The following is a 22,239-nucleotide window of genomic DNA, read 5'->3' as shown; positions in this document are numbered from 1 at the left end:
TAACACGGTTTTTCCACAGATAAAGATGTCATGTTGAAAAATTTCAAAATGATTTGTGCTTTATGTAAACCAAGCCATTTATTTTTTTTCTTCAGACTTACTTGCAAGAATATCATCATATTCCATAGTTATAACTTAAGTAATTAAGTTTCTCATTCATCCAGGGAGGAGTTGAGAATAATTTAGAAACTTATGTGGAAAAGATAATGTATTGCCATCTATTTATTGTTTCTATATTTTTATGGTAATTTCTGGTAAATGTTTGCATAATCCAAAACAGAATAAACATTGGTAGTAATCATTTAATTATATCTGTAAAACGACAAGGACTTCAGTTTTCTTATTAAATAGAAGTCTTTGATCCTGTAATCAGTAGAAATTGTTGGTAGTTGTCAACAAAATTTGTCATTTGTGTCTAATTAAGTATAATACATAAGGTAGTTTTTGTCTGATTACTGCTATTATGAAGGTGCTTGTGAGTTTTATTTTATTTGTCTCCAATTATATTTTCCCGTATCTTTACCTACTTATTGATCCTATATTCTTTTTTTTTTCACTTGTCAGTGTTACATTTATCCTGTCAATATATCTTATTAAAAAACATTGATTTGTTTCCAAAAATGTAAAAGTAGGGGATGGATGGATTTGTTTAAACAGTGTTCTTACAGCAGAAAATTATTTCTGGTTGTAAGATATGAAAACATAAATACATTCTATTTTAAAATTATCTGATATTTTTATTTGCAGGCAGTAACAGGTGTATTTTCCAGGACTTGTCTATTATAGAACAAAATGAATCAAATATAAACAAGTATAAAAATGACTTAGAATTCTCTGCTAATCCAATTTATTGATTGAATTCTATATTTGGTGAAGCTATAAAACACACAGAAGAAAGATATTCACAGAAAAGTTCTTCTTGCCTAATAGAATTTGTAACTTATTTTCTTTCTTTTGTTATTGGCATTCAATATTGTTGCTGTATGCAGTCTGATTGACATCTTTCACATTGTTATTAGTATTTGAGGAAGAATTTCCTATATTCAGAGGAATACTGTGTTTTTTATAAAATAACAAAGAGAAACTGATTTTTTTCTCAGCTTTCAACAAAATAGCTTTTAAATAAGATAATTCTTTGCAATTATTATTTTTTTTTATTTTTCAAATTTAGTTGAATTAAACATTTGAAAATAACCTAAAACTCCACTCTACGACAATCTATATTGTCTATTCAGAGTATAATTAGAGTTGAATTTCAGGCATATAGATAAGGATTCAAAATTACCATCTATTGTATACAAAATTCAGGAATCCCCAAAAGAGTGGCACTTACACATAGTACTTCTGTTTTGCCAGTCATCAGGGAAATAAAGTAAGCTAGTGCAATTCCTTGCACTCAAAGTACTTAGAATAAAGGTAATCAATTTCTAGCCACCTGCCACTTCTATATTAAAAAACAAAGCAAACATCTTAAAGGCGAGACTGGCCACGCATCCAAAACCCTTTTAAGCCTGTAATTTTATGACTTCAATCTAGTGTAACTGGTTTCTCTGGTTTCTTCTGTCCTAGAGTAGCAGCATTTTGCAGGGGCTAATGTTATCAGGAGCGACCAGTCACTGGAGAAGGACATCACGCTTGGTGAAGTAGAGGGTCAGCAAAAAAGAAGACTCTCAACGAGATGGATTGGCACAGTGGCTGCAACCATGGGCTGAAACATGGCAACGATTGTGAGGATGGGCAGGACTGGGCAATGTTTCATTCTGTTGTACACAGGGTCGCTATGAGTTGAAACCAACTTGACAACACCTAACAACAACGACAGCAACAATCCTAGATTCTTAGCCACTATCTCTGCCTTGAATCAATAAATATGCCTCAGAGAAAACAGCTGTGGAAACACAATGTCAATTTATTATTCTTTCTAGGATTTTTCATATTTGACTGTTTTGTTTTAAAGTCTCTCCCCCTGGTGGGTACTTATTTCCTAAGCATTGAAAGACTGTGATAAACTTCATTATACTTTCAAAGTGTTTTGACCTACTTTGTTAGCATTCAGCACAATTTAAAATTCAGTAGATATGGTGTGTTATAAACATCTTCTTTAGGTCAATTGAGTCTACAGTTCTGTACACTGTGGTCTCTACAACCACTAAAAGCTTTGCTGGTTTACTTTTCTCCCATCAACCATACTCTGGCTGGGGCAACGTACAGTCCTAAGCTTCTAGACTAAACCAAGAATTGGCAAATAGTCAAAGAAAAAAAAAAGGCAATGCCAACTACAAAATCCGCCCAATCTCTAGTTCTTAATCCCCAGCTCATTCCAATGGAATCTTCTAACAGGAGTCTTGGTACATTTAGTTTTTGTTGCTTCCATGTCCTAAATGTCTTTGAAAAATTTATATATATATATATATATATATATATATAGTTTTCTAGTTACTGTCAATAGAAGTATTGATCTTTTGCTACTTAATTCATCCTACATGGTGAGTAAGAGCAAATCAACTGAGGCACTTGACTAAAGTAAAAACGGCTGCTTTAGAGTCTGGGGCCCTACTCCATCTTGCCTTTCCTTCTTTCTTTTTTTAATTGTGCTTTAGGTGAAAGTTTACAGCTCAAGTTAATTTCTCATACGTACATTTATACACATATTGTTATGTGGCACTAGTTGCAATACCTATAATATGACAGCACACTCCTCCTTTCCACCTTGGGTTTCCCATGTCCATCCAACCAGCTCCTGTCCCTTTCTTCCTTCTCATCCTGCCTCAGGGCAGGAGCTGCTCATTTGGTCTCGTGTATCTGCTTGAACTAAGAAGCACATACTTCATGAATATTATTTTGTTTTATAGTCCGGTCTAACCTTTGTCTGAAGAGTGGGCTTCAGGAATGGTTTTAGTTCTGGGTTAATAGAGTGTCCAGGGGCCATGGCTTTGAGGGTTCCTTCAGTCTCAGTCAGGCCATTAAGTTTGGTCTTTTTACGTGAATTTGAGTTCTGCACCACACTTTTCTCCTGCTCCATCAGGGACTCTCTGTTGTTTTTGTTCCCTGTCAGGGTGGTACTCGGTGGTAGCCAGGCACCACCTTGTTCTTCTGGTCTTAGGCTGATGGAGTCTCTGGTTTATGTGGCCGTTTTGTATCTTGGGCTAATATTTTCCTGTGTCTTTGGTGCTCTTCATTCTCCTTTGCTCCAAGTGGGCTGGGACCAATTGATGCATCTTAGATGGCTGCTAGACCCCAGATGCCACTCATTAAAGTGGGATGCAGAACGTTTTCTTTTTTATTATTTTATTGGTGTAGTTTAAGTGAAAGTTTATAATTTAAGTTAGTTTCTCATGTAAAAGTTTATACACACATTGTTATGTGACCCTAATTGCTCTCCCTATACTGTGACAGCACACTCCTCCTTTCCACCTCAGATTTCCCATGTCCATTCAACCAGCTCCTAACCCTCTCTGCTTTCTCATCTCACCTCTTGACAGAAGCTGCCCATTTAGTCTCATGTATCTACTTGAGCTAAGAAGCACACTCTTCATGAGTATCATTTTATCTCCCACAGTCCAGTCCAATCTTTGTCTGAAGAGTTGGCCTCAGGAATTGTTTTAATTCTGGGTTGACAGAGAGTCCGAGGGCCATGCTTTCTGGTATTCCTCCAGTCTCAGTCAAACCATTAAGTCTGGTCTTTTTACTAGAATTTGAGTTCTGCATCCTACCCTTCCCCCACTCCAACAGGGACTATCTGTTGTGCTCCCTGTCAGGGCAGTCATTGGTGGTAGCTGGGCATGATCCAGTTCTTCTGGTCTCAGGCTGATGAAGTCTGTGGTATATATGGCCCTTTCTGTCTCTTGGGCTAATACTTTCCTTGTGTCTTTGGTGTTCTTCATTATCCTTTACTCCAGGTGGTTGGGACGAATGGATGCATCTCAGATGGCCACTTGCTAGCTTTTAAGACCCCAGACGTCACTCACCAAAGTGGGATGCAGAACATTTTCTTAATAAACTTTGTTATGCCAATTGACCTACATGTCCCCTGAAACCCCAGCCCCTGCTACTCTGTCCCTCGAAGTGTTTGGCTGTGTTTAGGAAACTTCTTAGCTTTTGGTTTAGTCCAGTTGTGCTGACTTCCCCTGTATTGTGTGTTGTCCCTCCCTTCACCTAAGATGATTCTTGTCTACTATCTACTTAGTGAATTCCCCTCTCCCTCCCTCCCCACCCTTGTAACCATCAAAGCTGCCTTTCTTTTAATATATGCAAACACCTAACTTATTCTTTAAGTCCTGTGACTACATAAAAACTAAAGAAAGTTTTCTCATTTTCTCTGTGGTTAAGCTGAGAGAACAACAGTAAACTGTTTCACAGAAGCTATCAAGATCCTTCCTTAAACAATGTCTCAGGAAGAAGGCCTTGATGCTGACTCTTATCTAGGTCTCCTAGGCAACTGCTGACAAGAAAAATTTCACTTAAGCAAGCTGTTTCTAAGAGAGAAATGTGCTGTAACCTCCCTCCTCCCAGCCCCCACTTCCAGTAACCTGCCTTGTGTTAATCTAACTTTGTAATGTTCAATCAAAACAGTACATCTCAACTTCTTTGTTTTCACCCTTTAAAAGGTCTCCACAGCTTCGCCATTTTGGAAGCGTTTGTTCACTCTGTTAAATCAGATGTTTTCCCCAGTCTGGACTGTTATCAAACCTGCAATAAATCTACTTTACTTTAATAGAGTAAGCATTTATTACTCTTAGATGCTAGAAATAAAATACCAAATGCTTACTCTGATCTTTTTCTTGCCAAAGAAAAATAGCATGTCTATTTGGTTCCCCAAATTTGGGAGTTGGGAGGGTTCACTGATCTAGCCTATCATACATTGTGATGTATAGATTGAAGTTTTTTTTGTTTTTTTAATTTCACTCTGAGAAAGTTACCATACGTTGAAATTTATCTAACAGTTCAACATGCCATAATTATTTTAAAATATCAGATAGTTCTTCATGAACAGCACATGTCAGATGACTAATAAATAATTTTTAACTATTAAGTTGGGAAAACTAGAAAAGAAGCATCTGAGAAAAGAAATTCATGAGGTTTTCCAACAATGACAAAGGCTAGAGACCTTTGATTCTAGACAATTTTTTTCTATTTATATAAATAGAAATATTACTAAAATTGAGAAGGATTATTTACTAGGCAGTATTTAGTTTGGAGCCCTGGTGGCGTACTGGTTAAGAGCTCGGCTGCTGACCAAAAGGTCAACAGTTCGAATCTACCAGCTGCTCCTGAGGCAGTTCTGCTCTGTCCTACAGGGTCACTATGAGTCAGAATCAACTTGATGGCAATGGGTCTGTTTTTTTGCTTTTTTATTTTGATGGAAATATATCTTAAAAAAACCTAAGTCTATTAACTCTTCCTAAATCTATTTACTTAAATCTGTTTACTTATCTTCTAATCTGTAATTTAGTGATTCTACTTATTGAAAAGACAGGGCTTTGTTAAACCATTAATTGTGATTTTTAAGAAAAAACATACCTGGTCATAGATTATGTCACTTTTTGTATGTGTTTAGTTAAATGAATCATAATATTCAGATGCATAAATCTGACCCCTTGTCAGTTAAAATCTCTTTGCTCATGTGAAAGTTAGTCATGTCCAACACTTTTGACTCAATGCTAGATAATTATATTCTCCACACTGTGGGAATTTTTATTACTCTTTTATGATGAGCCTGATTATATATGTTGCTTTCAATGTCTTTTAATGTTATGGCATCCATTACTTTAATCTTTTATTAGTTTAAGTTTAATGCTTTTTAAATATAGACTCTTACGGATTATCTAGTTAATAAGAAACAATATTGATAATGCAATGATGCGCTTATAAAAAGTCAGAAATAACAAATAGCAAAACCCACAGAATACTAAGAAATTGGATTTCACCTAAATGTGATTATAAAAGTACAAAGTTAAGTGAAGGTGAACACTCATTAGATTCATGTTATTGTAAACAATACATAGAACAAACTCTCTGCATTTTATTTCAAAAATGAAACTCAGGGGCCACTAGAAGAAGAGAGAGATATCAGAAGTATCAGACGGTAAATTCTTATATCGAAAATGGCAAAGACTAATACATCAGCTCAAGAGCAGGCTAGGTTCTAGTGTCAGAAGCATGCAGCAGTACACGAAGCACCAGATATGCACCCAGTAAAATATTGAATAACCAGTAATAACAACACAAATGTCCATTTAAAAGATAAATAATAAAATAAAATCTCTTTTAAGTATGCAATAGTTTCTTTCAGAAAGGTAAAATAGTCTTTCCAATACAGGTTTTTTGTTTCTTTGCCAAAGATTCAGATTGTGCATCAGAATGTATATCTTACCTGAATCTTCAAAATCACTGTTGTAAACTTTCCAGGTTTCAGTTATTCGAAGAAGATTCTCTTCCATGGCTTGAATGTCCATGGAGGGGCAGTTGCATTCTGGAAATTTCGGACCACACTGACACCAGCAGTCATTGTCCTTGCAGATAAACTCTCCTTCTGAATTACAAGCAATGTAGCTCAAAGCTGCTTGTACAAAACGCTCCTGAAGATAGTCTGGGAGGAGTACCTGAAGCCCTTAAAGAGCAAAAGAAGGCAAGTAAACAAGTTTAATTTTTTAAAGAAAAAAAGTGAAATACTTATTTACTATATTTAGTAAAAATGTTAAAAAATTCAGTATTTTTAAATATGAACTTATGGCTCCATGCACTATTCAAAAATTCCATTACTTTTCTAAATGCAAGTTTGGTAAAGTTGCTATCTCTTAGAAAGACTATTAAAAATGAAAAGAAAAAATGTGTTACATTAATATTTGGGGGATTTCAAAGGTTTATGGTATTTCAGGAAAAACTATGGTTTTAATTTCAGCATTTCAAGATATATTCAAAAACTTAAATAAAAGGACTAAATATGCAAACTAATCAGTAGGTAAAAATAAATATAAAATTAACTGTAAATCTGGCCAATACCAAAGTGCTATTTACCATAAAATTAAATTTTTACAATTTTGACAATCTACTTTTCTAGGAAAAAAAATCAATTTTTCAACCATTAACCATCATTTGTGAGGTCAGTTTAATAAAACATCAACAATTAACCTTTAGGAAAAACAATCTACTTTGTAATCATCTTGACAATTAAATCTATCTCAGTCTTTCAGATTAACTATCCCACATGTTGATCACGATAAGTACTCTTAGCACATACATATTCACTTTTACTAATTTTTATTTCAAGTCAAATACAAATATTGAATGCCTCCATTTGAAAGAGAATTGCTAAGTAAGGTGCAAGATATTAAGATGACTTAGAAATATTCTTTGCTCTAAATGTACTTGAAGTATATACTGGAAAAATAAAAGAAGTAATTATATAATAATATTATACAACAGTATTTAATACCTTTTAGAGTAGTAGTACACATAATTCACTAAGTGTAACTAATTAGCTAAGCTATTACATTAGGTTCAGCAGATTAAGAAACATTTTCATGAAAAAGATAGAACTTGAACATTATTTGGCACACGGATACTTTTCAACTTTCAAAGACAAATTGTTTATGCAAAGAATGATATATTAGCAAAATTGCACACGAAGTATCAGATATATTTTAAAAGTAGCAACTAGTACTATTATTTCAATGTACATGGCTGTAAGAATGCAATGCGTGAGTTGGTTAGAAGAATAAATTTGGAGTCATGTGATTGGAGGTCCTATATCAGAGTTAGGTGTATGGAATTAATTCCTTAAGATTTAAAAAAATGTTTTAAGCATGTAGGGTACTACGAGTAGTACTTATTTGGAAGTAGAAGGCATAAAGAAAAGAGATTTGTTTCTACAAAAGATTGAAAAGATTTAAACTAGGGAAATGGTGATGGAAAGGCATTTAAGATGATAGGAGAGGAGGACTGGCCATCTACTTGGTGGTACTTTATTTGATGTAAGGATGGTGAAATGTGTCAAATGACTTATAGAAATAAAGTGAGAAAACAAGAAATATTCTTAAATGTCTTATAGTCCTATTGGTTCTCGCAGTACTGTATAGTTCAAAAGTACCTACTGATTTCTTCTGAAAACCCCCTTTTATTGCTAAGAGACAGACTGAATAAATCATTCTCTGTTAATGGGACCCAGTAATCAGTATAAACTGCGTGTGGATAGGGTATATGGAAACCCCTGATACATTTCAACCTTAATTTCACAGAAAATAAAAAGAAATTCCGAGAAGTCAAGTAGCATTAACAAAGTCATAAGATAAATTATTTCACTGTAACTTTGTACCTGGAAGGATGATAGTGCTTTTGCAGAAATAGAGAAGACTGGAGAAGTAATTTGGGCAGGATAGATTGGTGGCAAGAAAGGATGACTTCAGTTTTACACACCTAAGCATTTCTGCTACAGTGATATAAATACATTCTTAAAAGAAAGATACTGACATTCTGTAAAACTACACTAAAATAAAGCTTTGGGAAAAGAGGTCCAGGGATAGACCACACAAAACTTTGTACTTTTAGAATTACATCAGTAACATAAACAATAATTGATACCTGAAGATATAACTCTTACTGCTTTGTAGACAATTCAGAGTAGCTGGGGGCTACACTTGGGAATTGAAAAATATTTAAGAAATAATAGAGTAGAAATACTGACATTGTAATTAGAGCAGGTCTAGATGGTGCTGAAAGAATGCTTAAATAAGGAACTGGAGCTCTGAGCCTATAGGGGTTCTGAAAAAGCTAGCAAGTAAGACAGGGCAACTGCTACAAGCTGAGAACCACACAGTAAATTACAGATGTTTCCAGCATTGGAGGACTAGTTTGTTATGAATCAGCTCTCTCATTAGAAACAACTAAAAATATGGACAAAATGTGAAAAATAATCTATGTGAAGTAATCAGTAGGTCAATAAGACAGAATTCTGGAGTTATCCTGGTAAAAAGGGAATTGCTGGGGACTTCATGAAACATGGAACCCCGGTGGTGCATTGATTAAGAGCTTGGCTGTTAACCAAAAAGTGAGCAGTTGGAATCAACTAGCTGCTCCTTGGAAACCCTATGGGGCAGTTCTACTTTGTCCTATAGGGTCCCTATGAGTCGGAATAGACTCAATGGCAATGGATTTTTTTGTTTATTTGTTTGCGTCAAGTATTGGGCTTAGCTTTTCCTTCAGGGTTTACCCAGGTGAGCAGGAAAAGCGTTGAAGTTTTGAACCAGCTATGGCGTAGCTACCCAAGGAGTAAAAACAAACGAACTAAAACAAAAGTAAAAGTCATCTTGTCTTCACTAGATCTGAAGCCTAATTTCACTTGGCTCTATTCAAAACGGATTAATTTACTACCTCCTGGAGACAAAAGAAAATCCTCTCTGAGGGAAGATAACATCATCAAGAGTTTTAAATTATTTTACCAATTTTCATATACTGCATCTAGAGTTAAATTAAAAAAATGAACATATAAAATAATAAAAATAGGTGTTAGTAATTTAGCCATTGGATACTCAGTTATAGAAATTATCAATTGGATACTAGAAATTAATTTCTATCACATTATGAAAAATTAAATGACATGATGGACAATTCTGGCAGAGAAATGAAAAGTATAAAAAATACAAAACAGAAATTATACAAATATAAAACATTTAAATTGTAGTTAAGAAGCGTTGATAGATACAACAGCAAACTAGACACAGCTGAAGAGATAATTAATAAATGGAAATGTGTCAGAAAAAATATTGACATAGAATAATGAAAAGATAAAAAGATATAAAGATACATGAGTCAAGACAGAAAGGTTTAAATGTATTTAATAAGAATCACACACAGAATGAGAGGAAAGAGAAGAAGCAATATTTGTTAAACAAATATATAAGAATTTACAAAACTGATGAGGGATATCAAGAAAATTATGAAGAAATTTGCATCACAAAAACATGTTGTAGCAAGACAATCAGTATTTAACTACAATATTTAAGTAACCAACCAGTCAGCTTCAGAACTATTTTCCCTACTGACTAGCTAAAATAGCTTTGGGCAACTAAGCACTCCCTTGGACATCACAAAGTTGCCATGTAAAATTTCCATCATACAGTAAATATACCCAGAGAAGAAACTTTCTGGCGCCTTATAAAAATGTATATGTAAATAAAAATATTACATCAAATTCATCACATTTCTATGGACTTAATGGAATTGAATCCTAGTGATTTGGCATCTAATATCTTCTAAAAATAGTATATGAAAAAGTTCTTCTTTAACATTTTATGTGTTCATGTGTATATTTCCTCCTTAAACTCATAATTTCGTTCCACTTTATTTACATATTTCCTATTTTTGTTCTAATGTAATAAATGTTTATTCATAACATCTTTCCATTATTGTAGGAAAGGTCATCTCTACAAAGATAAATAACTTGAAATGTATATATATTTCTCCTAATAAATATAAAACATAAATAACATAAAATATTAATAAGAAACATACTGTATATAATTTTCTGAGAATGAAAATCTTTAAAATAAAAATAAATTTTCTTCTGAATTAATTTATCATTACCTTTGTTAGTACTATTCATGAAGAGAATTAAATGTATTATGAACATTGGTAAATAATTTTTAAACACGAATGTAATGTGTTTACTGAAAACACATGAGTTTATTGAATGAATAGAGTTTTTATTGTTAGTTTCTCTCTCTACATATATGTATATTTACTTTGTATTTTTTTATTTTGCTAAAATGACAGTTCAGCATAAATTCTTTTCCCATTTTTCATTTTTATAGATGTAAACTCCGAGGAAATGTCTTCCAATAAATCAATAGATGGGAATAAAAATAGTTTTATTAAGCAATATCATTCAATTTTTGTAATAAGAAAAAAAAGCATAGTGACCCATCATTAAAAATTATATTAAATTATTTATCAGATAATAACCCAGTCCTTTATCAATTTTCCTGAAACAAAATATTGACAACCAGCCGATCTGCAAAAATATTTTTCAGTTACAAGGATTATTCACTATCTCAATTTCTAGAAATTTTACAAAACAAAAAGTCAATATCCAGATTTATTAAATGACCTGTAATTACCTCTGTTACACCTTCATTTACAGGCTCCTTGTTTGATATGTTATACTCAGAAGTAGTTGTGAAAATTGAAATATTAATTTCAATATATATTTTCCAATGTTTTTTAATGAATTACTTTTTGTTATATATCCTAATCATATTTTTATCAATAATTTGGAGTTGTAGTTATGGCTTATTCAGTTTTTGAAAAATGTCTGCTCTGTAAACTAATTGGCAAAACCAGATCTCATGGTTAAACAAACAGCTAAATCAGGCTTACTCCCTGCCAGAAAACATTTGATTTCATTCATTTTTAATCTAAATTAAGGTGTTATTTGCATATCTTTGACATTTCTAATTTCTGAATATTAATTTTCATATAGATAGGTAAACCATGGAGTTTTACTCTGAATGTGTTGCTTCATGCTGTCACCCTCAATAATTCTTATTGATGCAACTCTACTTCAGGATCAACTCTCCATGCCTCTCCCTGCCCCCACCACAAAAGTAGAGGGTTGGAAGAACAAGGTTTTACTGAAAAATTGTCATAATTCCAGTCTCTTCTCTATAATACGTCTATATTCAGAAGATCCCCAAATGAGCCAAACATCTGATTCTAATACTTCACATTGTGCTTAAAAACAGAACACAACATAACAGCAATAACAACAAAGAATTCTCTATATGTATGTATATATCTACCGATCTACCTACATACCAACCTACCTGTCTACCTACCTACCTATCCAACCAATCAACCAACCAACAAACCAACCAACCAACCACCTACCTACCTCCCTATCTACTTAACTAACTCTAAAAGACACAAAATCCTGCAATGGTACCTCAATACCAGTTTTTCCAATTGCTACACATGGCGACCCAAGTTTTTTAATACTCCTCAAAGGAATGCACCTTAGTGACACATTTTCAGAATTGGTGAATGGTTCGCATCCTTTCATAAAGAAGAGAAGGGTTACTATAAAAGGTGAAGTGGCAAAGACGAATCAGTATGATACTTGGACTGTAAGTGCAGATCAAACTTAAGAAAGAAGACATGTGAAATTTGAGGATCTTGAAATTGATTTCCTAAGATTATGTCTAGGAAGGCTTTTGTATCCCCAGAGTACAAATAAAGTTGCAATAAACAATTGAAAATGAATGCTTAATAAATGGGAAAATGTTCAAAAATATAAATGCATGTTTCTAGTCATTGATATAATTTATAAGAGTAGAAATGATAATTATATAAAAGGGAAGTGTTGCTTTATTTATTCTTTGTGTTAATTATCTTTTCTTCCAAGATAAATAGGAGGCTGAAGTTTTGCTCTTATAATACAGTATTATTCTGAAAACTGAACATAGAGCTTCACAATGCTTTATTGAGTAAAAATCAATAAATCTTGCTAATAACTAAATTTTAATAATACAGCAATTGAATTAAAAATGTTAATTGGTATATACATTCTTTGTCCTTTCTGATCAAAGTTAACTCCTGATGGAAAGTTGATCCATACATTTAAAAAGGAATAAGCAGCAGAGAACTACAAGTAATATTGGGAGACCACATTTCCATTTAAATTGCAAAAGAATATTTCAATAACTTTAAATTTATTATTGATAAATTGCATAATATTTAAAGTGTTAAAATATTTAACTACTTTATTTGAATATTTTTATATAATTCAAAATAAATGACATTCATTTATTATTTAGGGTACATTTAAATAACCCAATGCCATACATTTTTCAAAATTGAAAAGTTGAGGAAAAAATGGAAGAATTTCTCAATCCTTTAGCATTTTTATGTAAAACTGAAATCATCTAAATACAGCTCTAATTTATGCAATTTAAAAAACAGACTATGGAAGAACTATCAAAATTATTCCTTTGATCAATCAACTTAATTTAGACAATGTCATCACAAAGACTTCTCTGAACTTGTTTTACTAGTTCATTCCTAACCATGTATACCCATAAACTTTTTGTGCCTATAGGAATGAATAAGTATGCATACCCATAACATTTTTGGATAGCATATAATTCTTAAAATTTCTTATGAATAAAATATTCTTTATTGAATTAGCCAACAAAAAATTGTTTTCAAAAGAGAAAATATTACTACTATTATACAATCCATTTTTAAGAGGTAAATAATGTGACTATAAGTATTTTGCTAATATATTCTCAAGTATATTTCTACTTATCAGAAGACTAAGACAGCCTTGATTATCATATAATGTTAAATTAAATATGTCAACAGTTCATATTACAATTTGCATAAATGTGGTTACAAATTTTATAAGAATCTATTAGACAAAAAGCAAAGCTCAGGCAGGCCTCTGGAGAAACCACTTACTGAGACAATGATTACTGTATGTAAGTAAAATGCTACTGGAATTTTTTTTAATCAATATAGATTACTTATTTTGAGAATAAAAGCAAATTTACCTTTTCTCCACCTTGTCTATAACATTTTTATAAGGTGAAAATTAGCCTTTCATAAGAGTTCTAACAGCCTAGTAATATACATAGTGCTTGTTTATAAAAAAAATAGAAAAGAAATCATAACTGGATAAGTGTTAGAATAAATGAAATTTTACCTACATACCTTGCAATTGAATCTTATTCTCAGGACTCTGAACGAGAACAGAACTGACAGAATCTAGGTTGTCATAGTTACTGCAGCCAAGAGGACCCGTCCGTGTTTCTGTTACCTGACAACAAAATAGTAACTTTGTTATGTAAATCAGACTTTACAATGCTCTTTTGGTTCAATGTAGTTCTCATACACTAACATACGTTTGACAGTAAACTCCTCTGAAAGGTCTAGGATCTGATACACACCAGCAATACACACTCCTAAGCACAGAGGAGAGGAATAACTCCCTTTGACCTCATTTCCATTTTCTTCCATATAACGAAGCATAAATCTTCCAGGAAAATAATGGAAGCCTTCTTTGGTCAAAGTATCACTCATATAAAGTCACTGCTTTTATCCCCAGATACGGCAAGGACATGTTCCTTAAGGTAGAGAGCAAGGTTTAACTTACAGAAGAATTGTTGTTTGTTTGTTTTTTCAAGGGATTAGAGTTATCTGCCAGGCTACTCTATCTGAAAAATATATTTGTTGTTTTATTCTTCTACTTACACATGCAAAATTTCCCTTTTGTTATATTGGCATAAAAGTCTGAACTCTTTTGCTTCTCCCCAAAAGGCAGATTATTTTTCCTCCCTCCTATTCTAGGCTTGTGAGTATGCAACACCCTAGATCCTCTTGATTAGAAAAGCTCCTTTCTCCCTTTTGATTAATGGATGTTATCTATTCTCAAGATTAAGCTAAGGTTCAAAGACCCACGCAAAGTATCCCTTGATGATTTCCACCTGTATCATTTTACTACTTCTATACAATTATGGTTTGCAGTGCAGAGCCTTAGCCCTTAATTATATTATCTCATATTGAAGACTGATTTTTCCTTGGGTGTCTTGGGATGGATAATAGCAAGAGATGATGAGGTTAAGTTTGATTAATCATATAGGTTGGGAATCTTTCCTGGGGGCAATTTTAAATGAAAACAGAATATTTTAATGCAGAGCAATATTTGTGTTTAAAAAAAAAAAATTCTCTTCTCAGCAACCACAATGATCTTTGCAAAACATAATTCAAATCATGTCACTCCATTATTCTCCACTCTACCATGGCTTCCCATCTCAGCCAGGATAAAAAACAGAGTCATTTTTAGGACTGAAAAGATGCCTTATTATTCAGCACCCTGTCTAAAGTCATCTGCTCCTCTTCACTTTCTCACTACTCTTTCCAGTCATACTGGCTTCTTTGCTGTTTCTCAAACATCCAAGGCATCCCCCTGCCTTAGAGTCTTTGATTTGCTGCTCCTGTACTTAGGATGCTCTTTGAAATATTTGTAAGCTCATTTCTCCCTTCAAGTTTTTGCTTAAATGTCACTATCTTAGGACTACTTGGACTAACCGATTTAAATTAAAAACCTCTTCCCACACCTCTATCTTTCACCCAGATTTGCTTTTCTCCTTACTTTACTTGACGTTTTTCACAGTACTTATCACATTCTAACATGCAGTAAAATTTACTCACTCATGATTATCACTGACACTCCTCACTAGAATACAAGCTCCGTGAGTATAGGGAGTACTGCCTATTTTGTTCATTGATGTATTCTAGCGTGAATGAGCTTCTTGTATAAGCCTATGGACATTCATTAGGTTAAGAGAAGGGGATAGGGAGGAGGTAAACCATAGCAAGGGAAACATTAAGACTATTACTGAGATAACGAAGGTCTAAACTAAGCACTGGAAATATGATTTATCTGAAGAAAATAGAATATGAAAAACAATTAGGTAAAATTGAGAAGAATGTGAAACAGTGAAAATGTTAATTGATGGAGTGAGAGAAAGATGACTGAAGTTTCTACCATAAGTGATGGCATTTAGATATGTAACAATGAAGCTCCACTGTAGAGAGCATGTAACGGAGCTTGGTTTTGAGTATTTTAACGATGCGTTGCACGGGACTCTTACTGGGAACATCTAGTAGAAGGAGTAACAGTCAAGTGTCTGTTTTAGGAGCATTGCCAAAGATGGGATTACATATTTGTGAGTTATCAATTGATAGGTGATAATTAAAGTTAGGGGAGTGGACATGGTAGCTCAGACGCATTGAGTGTATGCCTAATTTGGACCATGATGAGTCTCTCACATTTTCTTAACAAGTCCTTTATAGTAACCAAGATTTATTGTGAATGTATAACAACAGTTAAGAGTACAGTTTATCACGTGCAAGGCACTATTTTTCCCTAACACCAAACCAACCAATGTTCTATTCTCCCCTTCCCACTGCTCCCAATGAATATCCCTTATTGGGCTCAGGGAAATATTTTCTAATGTTAATATGTATAACGTGTGTGTGTGAGCACACATGTGTGTGCACACACAGGTGTGTGTGTGTGTGTGTACATATATATATATGCTGTTGTTGTTGGTAGGTGCCATCCACTCGGTTCTGACTCATATCGACCCTATGTACAACAGAATGAAACACTGCCCAGTCCTGCGCCATCCTAACAATTGTTGTTATGCTTGAGCCCATTATTGCAGCTACTGTGTCAATCGAACTTGTTTAAGGTCTTCGTCTTTTTCACTGACCCTCTACTTTTCCAAGCATGATGTCCTTCTCAAGGGACTGATCCTTCCTGATAACATGTCCAAAGTACGTGACACAAAGTCTCACTATTCTTGCTTCTGATGAGCATTCTGGCTGTACTTCTTCCAAGACAGATTTGTTCGTTCTTCTGGTAGTCTATGGTATATTCAATGTTCTTTGCCAACAGCATAATTCAAAGACATCAATTCTTCTTTGGTCTTCCTCATTCATTGTCCAGCTTTCACATGCATATGAGGTGATTGAAAATACCATGGCTTAGGTCAGGCACACCTCAGTCATCAAAGTGACATCTTTGCCTTATAACACTGTAAAGAAACCTTTTGCACCAGATTTGACCAGTACAGTGCATCCTTTGATTCCTTGACTGCGGCTTCCATGAGCGTTGATTGTGGAGCCAAGTAAAATGAGATCTTTGACAACGTCAGTGTTTTCTCCATCTATCATGACATTGCTTATTGGTCCAGTTGTGAGGATTTTTGTTTTTTTATGTTGAGGTGTAATCCATCCTGAAGCTGTGGTCTTTGATCTTCATCAGTAAGTGCTTCAAATCCTCTTCACTTTTAGCAAGCAAGGTTGTGTCATCTGCATAATGAAGGCTGTTAATGAGTCTTCCTCCAAACCTGATGCCCCATTCTTCTTCATAGAGTCCAGCTTCTCAGATTAGTTGCTCAGCATACAGATTGAATAAGTAAGGTGAAAGGATACAACCGTGTTGCACAACTTTCTTGACTTTAAACCACACACTATCCCCTCGTTCTGTTCAAATGACTACCTCTTGGTCTAAGTACGGGTTCCTAGTGAGCAGAATTAAGTGTCCTGGAATTCCCATTCTTTGCAATGTTATCCATAATTTGTTATGATCCACACAGTTGCATGTCCTTGCATAGTCAATAAAATACAGGTAAACATCTTTCTGGTATTCACTGCTTTCAACCAAGATCCATCTGATATTAGCAAGGATATCCTGCATTCCACATCTTCTTCTGAATCCTACTTTAATTTCTGGCAGTTCCCTGTTGGTGTACTGCTGCAACCATTTTTGAATTATCTTCAGCAAAATTTTATTTGCATGTGATATTAATGATATTTTTTGATAATATCTGCATTCAGTTGAATCATCTTTCTTTGGAATGGGAACAAATATGGATCTCTTCCAGTCGATTGGCCAGGTAGCTGTCTTCCAAATCTCTTGATGTAGATGAGTCATACTTTTCTCTGGTGGACTTGTTTTAATTTTCTTCAGCTTCACTTTGAACCTGAATATGAGCAGTTGATGTTCTGTTCCCTAGTCAACCTCTGGCCTTTTTCTAACTGATGATATTTAACTTCTCCTTTGTCTTTTTCCACAGATTAGTCTATTTGATTCTTGTGTATTCCATACTGCCAAGTCCATGTATATAGTCACCATTTATGCTGTTGAAAACAGGAACTTGCATTGAATAAGTTGTTGGTCTTGCAAAATTCCATCATTTGATTTCCAGTGTCGTTTGTATCACCAAAGCCATATTTTCCAGTTACTTATCCTTCGTTTCCTACTTTCACAATCCAATCACCAGTGATTATCAATGCATCTTGATTGCATGTTTGATCAATTTCAGAGTGCAGTAGTTAGTAAAAACCTTCAATTTCTTCATCATTGGCATAGTAGTTTGTTCCTTAATTTGGATAATAGCTGTACTAGCTGATCATCTCTTTATGTGTATGGATATTATCCTATTACTGACAGCGTTGTACTTCAGGATAGATCTTGAAATGTTCTTTTTGTTGATGAATGCAATGTCATTCCTCTTCAATTTGTTATTTTGGCATAGTAGACTATCTGACTCTCTGATTCAAAATGGCCAATACCAGTCCATTTCAGCTCACTAATGCCTAAAATATCAATCTTTATGCATTCCATTTCATTTCTGATGACTTCCAATTTTCCTAGATTCATACGTTGTACATTCAATTTTCTAATTATTATTGGATGTATGCAGCTGTTTCTTCTCGTTTTGAGTCATGCCACATCAAGAAATGATGGTCCTGCAAGCTTGACTGCATACATGTCATTAAGGTCGGCTCTACTTTGACGAGGCAGTGATTAGGCAGTCGTATTTTCCAACCTGAGGGGCTCATCTTCCTTCATGATATCAGACAGCGTTCTGCTGCTATTTTTAAGATTTTCACTGTCCGATTTTGTTTTAGAAATAGATCACCGTGTCCTTCTTTTAGTCTGGAAGTTCTACTGAAACCTGTCCACTATGGATAACCCTGCTGGTATTTGAAATACTGGTGGCATAGCTTCCAGCATCACAGCAACACATAACCACCACAGTACAACAAACTGACAGATGATTGGTGGATGCAGTCCTTACAAAACAAAATGATGCTCCTTCTGAAGTGATGCATTGGGTTGTGTCTGAGCACCAAAAGGATAATTTTATGTGCTGTAGGGGTTGGGCAATTTTAGAAGAGTTATGAAGTATGCATCCCTGGGTGCTGCAAAGGTTAACATGCTCAGCTGATAACCAAAAGTTTGGAGATTCCAGTCCACCCAGAGGTGCTTCGGAAGAGGGCTTGGAGATCACTTACAAAAAATCAGCCATTGAAAACCCTGTGGAGCTAAGTTCTGCTCTGACACATATGGAGTTCATGTAGTCACTATGAGTTGGAATGGACTCAGGGACAACTGGTTTTTATGAAGTATACAGGCATGGAAGTTATGGCTAGCTAACAGCGGAACATAAAACCGAAGCTTTTCAAAAAAATTTTATGGCAAATTTGTCTTCTAAACATAATAAACTTGCTTTCAACTTCCTTAGTTGCCTATCTGTAGTTGACAATTCTATACATACATATGCACATACACACACACACATACACACACACACACACATATATATAAATCAGAGAGGATTTTTCCAGAGTAAAAGAAAAACAAACAACCTCTGTAATTAAAAATAAAAAAAAGTGTCTTACAATGTATTTTATATCTAAGGTTATGAAGTAACTATATAAATAAACAGTATAGATCCAAGTTTATTTACATTAAAAGAAAATGAGTACAGACAATTTATTTGGTAATAAACAATCTTTGTTATTTTGTATCAAATTTCCTATAGTCTTACACATTCTAAAGATGAATTTCCCTCAAGCTTATAATGCCATAGTAATACAATGAAGTTTTGAAATTAATTCACCTGGATCTAGTTGGGGAAAAAATACCACCAGATGCAAAAAAAGAAAACAAAATTTAAAACAATGAAAAAATGTGAAACAAAAATCAAAGTAAATGACAGAAAAATATACTACATTTCTGGATGGAAATAGTGCTATTAAAGAGGTAATTTTTTCAAATTAACACGTAGATATAAAATATTTCCAATTTAAATTCTAAAAATGTTATAAAATTTGAAAAAAATAAACTGAAATGAGTTTGCCTGGGTCACAACCTAGCTGTGTCACTTACTAGAGAGAGAGCTGTAGCTTCAAGTTTCTCTTGGGTAAAATGTTAAAACTTTCCTACAGCGTAGGGTGGTTGAGAAGAAAAAACAAGATAATCCCTGAAATGTGCTTAGCATGACTTCTGGCCCAGAGTAATTATTTCAAAAACTGTAAAATATTATTAATATGCTCACTATTAAAAAAGTAAATGCACAATAAGTTACTATTTTTTACTTTTTTACTAGTGAACGTATTAATGATATTTTATGTGGGAACTTATTGGAATTATCCATACCCAACCCCCCAATCAATGTCATAAGATCATAATACTCTTTCTGATATCAGTGATGGTGTTAATGTTTTTAGTTTTAGATACAGATCAGATGCCTTCATTTTAGATCACTCCAAGTCAAACTCCCCTTTGAATCAGACTATGCACAAATTTTGTACAAAATAACATCTATATGAGGATAGAGCACAATGTAGCAGCGATTTCCACAACATGACTAAGCCCTAAATATTGGTACAAGAATAAGGCAGTTCAATGACACACAATAGGGGAAAAAAAAAACAAAAAACAAGCGACAAACAAAAACAGAAAAAGTTTGTCGACCTCTGTTGCAGAGCACAGACAAGCAGTCTAACAAAAAGATGTATGAATATATATCAGAAAACCTTTATTAATGTTAAGTGTAAAAAGAAAAATAAGATGTGTATTTTGTAAAATTATGCACACAAACATAGCACATATACATACATTATAGATATTGCTATTTCTTTAGGCTTTTTTCAAAATGAAACAGATATTACCTCACCATTTTGACAGAACTGATTAGCGTTCATCAATAGTTCGGTAAAATGCATGATCATTTAATACTGTATCACTTATTGCAAATCTGTAAATGCACTTTTTTAAAATGCTTGTAATCCTTTTGAAATGTTGTGAGAAACTTTTTCTGAGATTCTAGAGGAGGAAAAATGTTACCTTTTAAGATGTGCTCTTAAAATATATTCATTCCCCTTTACAATGAGTTGTCATACAAAATTATTTTTTTAATATATGATGAGAGAAATATTGAATGGTAATACACTTCCTTGTTGCAATCTGTTATTTTTAATAATAAACATAATTCAAGCAATAAAATAAAATACTAATCCAGAAGAACAACTGCTTTTTTCCTATTTTTGTGTGTTTATACTCCTTCTTCTACCATACATTAAAATGTTGGAAATTACTGGCAACTACTGTTCAGGGCCATTCTTTATCCATAGCACCATCGTTTCATCTCCTTTACATTTTTAAAGTTCTTTTCTAACTCATTTCTTCAGAGCTTTATAAGCTTATATTGAGGAGTTTTATAAGAACACATTGATTATGTACATGAAACATTGGAATATTGATAAGTACAATCTAGCTCATTTACAAGAGAGAGTTACATCGAGGGTGGTAGCCTAGGGCCTTTCTTTTTTCAGTTCAGTGTTCTCTTCTGAAGACCCATGTCTTACTCAAGTAACTACCAAAGAAATATTAATATTTAAGAGGAGAATTTGCTTATCCCATGTTGTAGCAAGACAAATCCATCTAAAATATTGGGCAGTCCCATTCAGGGAGCAGCGCAATTCGTTATTGGTACCTATACCCAGACAAATGCAGTGCCATTTATTGATGCCATTCTTTAATTATTCCCACCTTTTGTTTCATTTCCATCATAAATGCTTTACTATAGAGTCCACTTCAAATGCCGCTTTTTCCATAAAAATACTTCCTATCCTTTGATCATCTAAAATACATCTTTGTTTTTTTAAGAAGTCTAAACCAGAGGAGTTCTAGCAAAATGGCACTCTAGGCAGAAGCACCATGCCGTCCCTCCACAGCAAAGATCCGAAAAACTAAGCCAAACAGAGAATACAACAATCCTGCTACCCTAAAACATCAAATGAAGAGATAAAGAACTCAGCCAAGCGCCAAATGGAGTGAGAAAACTGAGAGACTGGAGAGCAAGAAGAGATTCAAACAGAGGTCCCCTACAAGCTAATGCAGTGCGGATCCACCATCTTGGACTCCTATCGGAGACCAGCAAACAGGGGGTACGAGAAAGCAGCCTCACGGAGCGTCCAGCGGGAGAAAAAACAACCAGTAATTTGTGGTGTGTGCTTTCCCACCCCCCACCCCTCTTCGACCTGGCTCAGCCTCCTCTGCTCCCTGTGGCCACGATCTCTTGGCTGGGAAGCGTCAGCTGCTTCGATTCCACACACCCAAGTGGGCGGCTCTCTGGGTGCCATTTGTTGGCTGCTAGTGTTGCTTTTCTTTTTCTGCTTCTTTTGATTTCTCACTTGCCTCTCGCCACCTCCCCCTCCTTTCACTTGAGTGCCTGGCTCCGTGTGCCATCTTTGCTTATTCCTGAGGGGCTCCAGAGCGCCGGCAATTTGTGATATACATTTTCCCACTCTCTACCCTTCTTCACCCACACTCAGCCTCCTCTGCTTCCCGCAGATACAGTCTATTGTCCAGAAACACCAGCC

General features: G+C 34.3%; 1 protein-coding gene across 2 annotated transcripts in view; it reads right to left on the bottom strand.

The window, feature by feature from the left end:
- Positions 1-22,239, bottom strand: part of BRINP3 (BMP/retinoic acid inducible neural specific 3) — a 467,772-nt gene that overhangs the window by 133,395 nt on the left and 312,138 nt on the right. For both annotated transcript variants that reach the window (XM_004382564.1, XM_004382565.2), the window contains 2 exons: positions 13,705-13,810; positions 6,374-6,610 (listed from right to left, as the gene is read on the bottom strand). In XM_004382564.1, the coding sequence (XP_004382621.1) occupies positions 6,374-6,610; positions 13,705-13,810 (343 nt within the window). The remainder of the gene's footprint in view (positions 1-6,373; positions 6,611-13,704; positions 13,811-22,239) is intronic.

Source organism: Trichechus manatus, unplaced genomic scaffold (genome assembly GCF_000243295.1).
Source record: "Trichechus manatus latirostris isolate Lorelei unplaced genomic scaffold, TriManLat1.0 scaffold00095, whole genome shotgun sequence".
Taxonomy (NCBI): Eukaryota; Metazoa; Chordata; class Mammalia; order Sirenia; family Trichechidae; genus Trichechus; species Trichechus manatus.
This window is presented reverse-complemented; position numbering and strand designations above follow the sequence as displayed.